Source organism: Borostomias antarcticus (assembly GCF_949987555.1).
Source record: "Borostomias antarcticus genome assembly, chromosome: 1".
Classification (NCBI taxonomy): Eukaryota; Metazoa; Chordata; class Actinopteri; order Stomiiformes; family Stomiidae; genus Borostomias; species Borostomias antarcticus.
The window spans coordinates 49,277,955-49,286,680 of NC_140234.1; the positions used below are offsets into that span (position 1 = coordinate 49,277,955).

An 8,726-nucleotide genomic window follows, 5' to 3' on the forward strand; every position below is an offset into this window, starting at 1 on the left:
CACTGGACCAAGTCTGCTGTTAGCCGCATAGTAGCTAAACCTGTCTCTCTGTGCAGTGCAGAGGTGTAGTGTGTTGTGCTGCCTCACTCCTGGATCTTACTATTGACAGGGATGGAGTTTCTCCTGGATTCTGGATAGTAGTTGATGGATTATTCCCTCTCTTGTGCCCTGAAGTCAAAACCAGCAGGAATCCCACCATACTGGATCTAAAGGGGGGGGTGGGATCACGGAACCTTGGTGTCATGGCGATGACTGCCCTTTTTAGGGGCAAGTGGTTGCAGAAAACCCAGGAGACCCCGGAGAAGGTGCCCGCTGCCCCAAGGCAGACCAGGCATGTTGATGATGAAGATGATGAAGATGATACCGGAAACGGGACCGGCAGGGTGCCAATCCGCCGGAACTCCCGTTTTTACCGGTCAATGAGGAAAAAGAGATTAACAGCTTCAGAACAGACTGAAAGTAAGAAAAAAAACAGTTTCTCTCCCTTCTTAATGTCTCAAAACTTTTTTTTTTTTTTTACTTTTTACTTGCTTGAGGTAAAGAATTATGTTGTTTTAATATACTTACTGGGTAGTTTCCAAGTTTGCTTACAGGAGTGAGTGAGCAACATTTTAGCTATCCAACATCACATATACTGTAGCCCCTATTCATGAGTTTAGCCTCTTATCTGCTTACAAACAAGGTCTCCATGGAGCTCCTGATTTGTGTCGGATTCCATCCCCTGACCTCTTTCCATCTATCACTTAGCCTGATGTATTGTGATTGTTCTTTGGTTTTCCTTGTTAACCACATACGTGGTTATATTGTTTTGGAGGAAAAACAGGCGTGGCGGTCCTCTTGCTGTAGAAATCAAAGCAGATAAAACCTGAGGAACTGGTTCAATTGTCAATGACACCTGTGAGGGAGGCCTGTTGTATTAGTCAACCACCTCTGACCTCCAGTGTGTTAGCAACAAATAGCTCAGCAAGCGAAGACCTGTGCACCTGTCTGGCACCTGTCTGGCACCTGTCTGGCACCTGTCTGGCACCTGTATGATTATTATTATTATGATCTCAACCATTTTCCCTCCATACAATTCATTCCAGGAATTCTTCTTCCACCTATCTCGGCACAATTCATCCCATTTTATAATTACCAAGTATCAAATGATGCCTTGTGGGTTCAAGATGCAAACATGCAATGTAATACTATGCAATACTGATACATTAGTATAATACTGATACATTAGTATACTGTAATTAACATGAACATTTCAGTGCCTTAAATGTCTCAGTCAATATTCATGAGAAAGATAAATGATTGCCTTAGTCACCAATATAGACAGAACACCGCATGTACAGCATGGGCATGCATCCCCAAACCTAGTCCAAGATAGACTCTGGTTTCCTGGTCCAAGATAGACTCTGCCAATCTGGAGTGTAATAAGGCAGTTTCGTATTTCGTAAACTCCTCATATATAGACGGGTGACAAATCAAAGGAAAAATCTGAATAAATGAGTGAAAAAAAGGGAAAAAAATAGCCTACAAGAAAATACATGAATAATAATTATAGTAATAATAATAATAATAATAATGAATTAGTATTATTTAACCATTGTCATAACAGTCAATTTGTTGTTATTGTGTGTAATTGACCAGAAAAATATAAAACTAACTAACTACTCCAAACTAGCTAATTAAGTGACTTTCAAAGAGGCATGGGGCACGGATGGCAGGAGCTTCAGTCGCACCTGGTGTTTCAATAGGAACAGTGAAGTGATATCTGCATTTACATCTATGGGAAAGACATCAGTAAATAGGAATTTGAAAGACATTCGATGACCATAATGCTTGTGCGTTTGTGTGATATGTAAGGAAAAACATAAGAGCAACTCTTAGGAGTTACTCATGTGACTCATGACTGAGAATGTCACTGTAGGACGTGATCAGACTGAAGTCTGATCAGCAAGTCAGCAAGAAGTCTGTTGACAACTGCATACAGAGGGATATTATGGTAGGATTGCAGTACATAAACCCCTCATCACAAAGACAAATGCACATTTAAGAGTTCAGTGGTGCAAAAACCATACTCGCTGGTCTACAGAGATGTGGGAAAAAGTGATATGGTCAGATGAGTCATCCTTCATCATATTCTTGACAAGTACTGTAGGTGAGTGCATGTGTGGCGTACACCAGGAGAACGGTACAGGCGTGATTGCTTGACCCCAGTGAGGCAGTCCGGTGGCTCTGTTATGCTATGGGGGGCATTTCCTGGCATGGTTTGAGTCCACTTGTCTCCTTAGGGGGAAAGGTCACTGCAAATCAATACAAAGTTATTCTGAATGACCACCTTTATCCTATGATTAAACATGTATATCCTGATGGAAGTTGTCTCTTCTAGGATGACAATGCCCCCATCCACAAGGCAGAAGGGATAAATGAATGGTTTGATGAGAATTAAAATGATGTGGGCACCACCCACTCTCGCTATGGCAAGAACTTCTGGGAACTGGCTATGATATTCAATCAGAGGCCAAATCAGCCTCTCCGCACCGCCCATTATCTGCGCGAGCCAATCAGCATCCGGCATTTTGTGTACAAGAATATCATAGCTTGTTCCCAGAAGTTCTTGCCACAATGAGAGCTTATAGGTACTCAGAATAGGACATAACCATAGCAAGATATAATGCTGCATTATCCAGCTCTGATTCCATAGAGACTACCACATCTGTTTCCAGGTAGCAACCTAGGAGCTTAGTTGGGATGGAATGGAATTAAATAGAAACGGACAATATTGCATTTTCACTATCATCTCTATTTCCATGTAACAAATCATGGGCTTAAATAGAATGTTAGGAAGCAACTAGGGGCGGGATAACTACACAGGTATTTACTGGTAATTTAATGTATATATTAACATGGTATTACCCTGGTAACTACACTGGTAACTACTACTAGTAACTAATGGCAATTGCCATGGTATTACCCTGGTATTTCCATGGTATTACCCTGTTATTACCAAACTGTATTGTAAAGTGGTACCCTGACGTGTTAGATAGCGCTCTCCAACACTGTCATCAAAACACCAAATGAGGGAATATATTTTGTGAGAAGGGTGTGCTATCCCTCCAGCAGAGCTCCAGAGAATAATAATAATGTAGAATCTATGCCAAGGTGCATTGAAGCTCTTCTGGTGGCTCATGGTGGACCAACATGTTGGTTTTTCCTTTAATTTGTCACCCCTAACAAAACAAAATACACATATACAAATACGCATATACACTTCAAAGACTATATAGTACATACCATAGTACACTGTTTTAGACAGTTGTCCTTTGTACAGTAGAACAATGAAAGAGGTCATCTGAATTCCTGCTGGTTATGACGTTTTTGATAACCTTATCTTATCTTGATTCAAGTGTTCTTTCTTCCTTATTGCAGTTGTGTAAGAACAGTTGATCAGGTTGAACAGGTGTTTAATGTTAGTTGTTGCTTCATAATACTGACACGGTTCGACGGATATTGAGGAAATAATGTTTTGTCTAGATGAGCTTCAGACGGTAAAAGATAAAGGTAACGCATATTGTTATATATTACCATTTCCTTATCATTAAAAGGGGCCTTGCTGACTGTTGCAATGTCAAGAATACCAATGCCTGTCGTTTTGAATAGCACTGAATAGAGTTGCTGTTTTCATTAGCTATTGGGGTGTGGATATGTTTGCAGACTGTACTGTACTATTGGTGTGATTGCCGTAACTGCTTTGTTGGTAGTTTCAAGCTAAATGAGTTTCTTTTGTCCATGCTGTTACATAACATCTCATGAGGCAGATTTATGGTCAGTGTGCATAGTTAATGCATAAAAAGCCCAGCTGTACAAAGTCTGTTTCAAAATTGTTTCCTCCACTGGACTTCTTAAGCCTAGTTTATTCTATCTAAGACAAACTATGGCTCATGGCTCATAGACACACAGTATAGATTCGGCTTAAATTATACTGTGTTATGTTGCTATGTGTCTATGAGCCCTGAGACATGGGCCATATCTTGTTTTATACAGCTTTTCTCATACCTGCACACCCATACAGTAGATAATCGTAATGGACTACAGACTATGGCCACTTAACACCAAGGTTATAATAGTTTTGCTTTTTTATTTTTATATCGTTTTAACTTTTTGTTTTCCATTTCAGTTTAGTTTTGATTAGTTTTAAAGCAGGTTTGCTAGTTTAGTTTAGTTTTTATTTTTTGAAAATGCTTAGTTTTAGTTTCGTTTTTATTAGTTTCAGTATTAGTTTTTTTTTTTTTTTTTTCTGTGCTAGCCTTGTCAGACTATCCTGATCTCGTGAGCTCACGTTGTTTCACTCACTAAGCACCAGTTGCCCTGACATAATGGGAAAACCTATTGTTTTCAGACGATCTGAATCCCAAATCGCGCACTTAGGCGAAAGTACAGAGCACTCGCGGCCTTGTGGCCTTACATGCGCGTTCCCGCGAAGTCCACAAGGGCTCAGGGTAGTCCCAAAACGGAATTGCTAGGTCATTTGCTATTTGGAATTGCTATTCATATAGTGAATAGGGAGCGATTCCGAACACAGCTAGTGCTTGAGTGCATCCGAGTCATGATCCGAGTGAATCACACATAAATGATGACATTTGCCGATAACACAACATTTATCTTGAAATCCACATGCTGCAAACATATCCCACCCAACATACATTTTAAATTATTATTAATTTAAAACAGATCAAGCAAGTCAATTTGCAGAGCCGAGCGGAACTGAGGAGCGCGTCAGAGCAGCCTCTGCGTGGAGGGACGCGGCAGCCAATGAAAACGAAGTGGGAGGGGCATTGAGCTAAACTGGCTTGGGAATCGTTGGCACGCCGCTGGAAGTGCTGTCCCATTTAATTCACACCCTCTGGCCGTTCCAGCTGACGTCAATTAAGTGCTCAGGCCTCAGGCCGCAAGTGTGAGGGGCCGCAAGGGTGGTTTGCGCACTCAGAAGCTGAATCCCAATCTGAGTGCGCAAACCGCACTTGCGGCCCCTCGCACTTGTGGCCTGAGGCCTGAGCACTTAATTGACGTCAGCTGGAAGGGCCAGAGGGTGCAGGGCCGTGAATTAAATGGGACAGCACTTCCAGTTTCGCTCAATGCCCCTCCCACTTCGTTTTCATTGGCTGCCGCGTTCCTCCGACGCAGAGGCTGCTCTGACGCGCTCCTCAGCTCTGCAAATTGACCGATTGACGTCTGTTTTAATTTAATAATAATTAAAAAATTCGGTTGGGTGGGATATGTTTGCAGCATGTGGATTTCAAGATAAATGTTGTGTTATCTGCAAATGTCATCATTTATGTGTGATGCACTCAGATCATGACTCGGATGCACTCAAGCACTGTGTCACATGAGACGCGGTGGGCTGTGGGTATTTTCTGCTCCTAAGTCCGTGAAATTGCGGACTTTCGGTAAGTGCGGTTACAGTGCGCAAAATGGCGGCGTGGCGCACTTGTGGACCTAGCAATTCCGTTTTGGGACTACCCTGAGCCCTTGTGGACTTAGCGGGAACGCGCATGTAAGGCCACAAGGCCGCGAGTGCTCTGCACTTTCGCCTAAGTGCGCGATTTGGGATTCAGCTAATTGGGATTCATCTAAAGCTGAATCCTAAATCGCGCACTTAGGCGAAAGTGCAGAGCACTCGCGGCCTTGTGGCCTTACATGCGCGTTCCCGCTAAGTCCACAAGGGCTCAGGGTAGTCCCAAAACGGAATTGCTAGGTCCACAAGTGCGCCACTGCCGCCATTTTGCGCACTTTAACCGCACTTACCGAAAGTCCGCAATTTCGCGGACTTAGGAGCACCGCGTCTCATGTGACACGGTGCTTGAGTGTATCCGAGTCATGATCCGAGTGCATCACACAAAAATGATGACATTTGCAGATAACACAACATTTATCTTGAAATCCACATGCTGCAAACATATCCCATCCAACATAATTTTTTAATTATTATTAAATTAAAACAGACGTCAATCGGTCAATTTGCAGAGCCGAGCTGAGAGCTGAGGGGAGCGTCAGAGCAGCCTCTGCGTCGGAGGGACGCGGCAGCCAATGAAAACGAAGTGGGAGGGGCATTGAGCGAAACAGGCTTGGCACGCCGCTGGAAGTGCTGTCCCATTTAATTCACGGCCCTGCACCCTCTGGCCCTTCCAGCTGACGTCAATTAAGTGCTCAGGCCTCAGGCCGCAAGTGCGAGGGGCCGCAAGTGCGGTTTGTGCACTCAGATTGGGATTCAGCTTAAGAGTGTAAGGCCCAGTCCCAATGTCCCCCCTAAACCCTCAAGCCCTGAGCCCTCACAGACTTATTGACGTCACCTGGTAAAGTGGTTGAGTGTGAGAGTCTGCAAGGGCTCGAAATTGCATAAATAGGAATGGGACAGCACTTGCGACAGATCACGTGACCACGACCGAGCGAAAAGTCCTTCCATCTTGTTTGTTGTCCTACGTTGTTGTGGTAACGTGTGTTTTTCAGCGATTTCACGTCACGACGCTATGAACTGTGGGTAATTCCCTTGGGCTAAGTCTGCAGAAATGCAGACTTACGGGAAGGGGCCATAAAGGGCTCAAAATGGCTGCCGGAGAGCCCTCACGCACTTGCCGAGTTGACATTGGGACACCCCTAAGCCCTCGCGGACTTCGCGGGAGCGCGCTCTTAAGTCTGCGAGTCTGCAAGGGTGGACATTGGGACTGGGTCAGTGCCCCAGCTTAACCAGAGCCAAAATGGAGGAGTTATACAAGCAACAGTGCTTTACTAAGTCTGGGGTAAAAGCTGTAAGTAGACCAGCACTGGGAGGAAAACTCAATAGTTCACATGTTCCTAGTTGCAGTAATCTGCAGGAAACACACACCCTCTGAAGGCTCCCTCCTAACAGCACATTATTTTGTACAACGGGACTTTCAAAACCATTACTACCTGTCAGTCTGCCCACTGTGGTCAAGGTAGACAAGGGTCAAGGTAGACAATGTATTGTGTGTGTGTGTGTGTGTGTGTGTTTGTGTGTGCTTGTATGTGTGTGTGTTTGTGTGTGCTTGTACGTGTAGCCTACTGTATGGTATGTGTACTGTAGGTGTGTGTGTGTGTGTGTGTGTGTGTGTGTGTCCTAGAGCGGAAAAGGGAGATAAAGGGGACTACTCTATAGTTATTTTAATTTCCTTGGTCTGTCTTCATGCCCCCCCCCCCTCCAGACCCAGGCTCTCCCAGGCCTGACCAAGAGCCCAGCCCAGCCAGCAGGGCAGGCACCTCCCTCAGTGTCCCTGTGCTCCAGAAACCACCTCTATCGCCCCGAGCACAATGGTGAGTCTCTGCTGCCCAACCCTGCCTAATACTATAGACTACAAGCACACCCCAAGAATCACACACTCACACACACACACACACACACACACACACACACACACACACCTAGACACAGAAATACAGGACACATTCTTCCTTCCTATCGGCACGTCATGCTCATGAATGATTGTGTGCGTGCACACCGTTCCAATTATATTTTCTTCCTGTCCTCTCCAACACCCATTGATGTGCTCACATATCAAACAGAGCACGGCTGTGCCACATCAGAGAGTCCTTTCAGTCTAAAATGAAGGTCGACCCACTATCCTTTATATCAGACACTGAGCAAAGCCCACTTTCGCTTCTCTTCTATTCAACACTATACTGTAATTAACTATTGCTCTGCAAGAATATATTTGAGTCTTCTATTGTTATTTCAGCTTTTTAAGTGTGTTTCCCTGTCATATTCTGTAGTGTGCCAACCTCTCCTTGGTTACACCATTCCGGAACTGTGTTGCCAAGCAACGGGGAGCCCCAGAGCCCACGCTCAGCTCCTGGCGTGGCCCCGACCCCCACGAATGGAGGGAGGAGAGGAGGAGGAGGCAGAGGAGGTGGAAGGAGGGGAGCGGATGCCTCTCCCACCAGTGGTCAGTACAGAGGCTCTTCCCCAGCAGCCGGTAACGATAGCCCAGCCTCTGAGGGGGCTATTCCTTATTACCGGACGCACGGGAGACCCAGCGGCGACATGGAGACGCTCTCTGAACACACGGCTGTCGCCTGCTCAGTACAGGAGCCTGGAGGGGACATGCAGACCCCCCGGCGTGCCAGTGCTGAGGTGGCCGACCCCGAGGGGGTGAAACTCAGGTAGAGGTGGGGGGGGGGGGGGCGCGGGAGGGAGGGAGAGGGGAATGGTAAGAGTTATTCTTGTGAAGCTCTCTTTCAGAGTTCTTGAAGCTTTCTTTCAGAGAGCAGACTGTTGCTCTGATGCATGGAAGAAAAGAAAATGAAAGTAATACTATGCTGCGTTGTACTGATAGCGAACATGCTTATGTCTAGGCATGGCATGGAGGTGAGCTTTTCAGATGCTTCCATCTAAGTGTGCTTGCAGAATATAAAGGAGTTGAGGAATAATTCATAGCATTCGATTGCTCACTCAATTGAATCCCATTGATGCAAGATTCAGTAGGTGTCCCTGGTCCTAGCATTGTTTCAAGTACAGTATGTGACTATGACACATTAATCTTGAAGATGAAGTTTCTGGATCTGCACCCACTCTCTTTAGTGGAAAACATTAAGGGGAATGCTAATCTATGGGTACTTTGGAATGTATGCATTTGATAGTATCTGTAATTTGCTGTCATGTTAATATGACTGCACACATCTGCACGGCTGTGTTTTCAATGCTGCAATTCTGCAAATCATAC

General features: G+C 45.0%; 1 protein-coding gene across 1 annotated transcript in view; it reads left to right on the top strand.

Annotated features, from left to right (window-relative positions):
• Positions 1-242: 242 nt before the first annotated feature.
• The window catches only part of ngef (neuronal guanine nucleotide exchange factor), a gene marked incomplete at its 5' end in the record, with an annotated part of 17,671 nt that continues 9,187 nt past the window's right edge, over positions 243-8,726 (top strand). The window contains 3 exons of the mRNA XM_084445823.1: positions 243-459; positions 7,212-7,320; positions 7,777-8,166. Coding sequence (XP_084301949.1) covers positions 243-459; positions 7,212-7,320; positions 7,777-8,166 — 716 coding nt within the window. The remainder of the gene's footprint in view (positions 460-7,211; positions 7,321-7,776; positions 8,167-8,726) is intronic.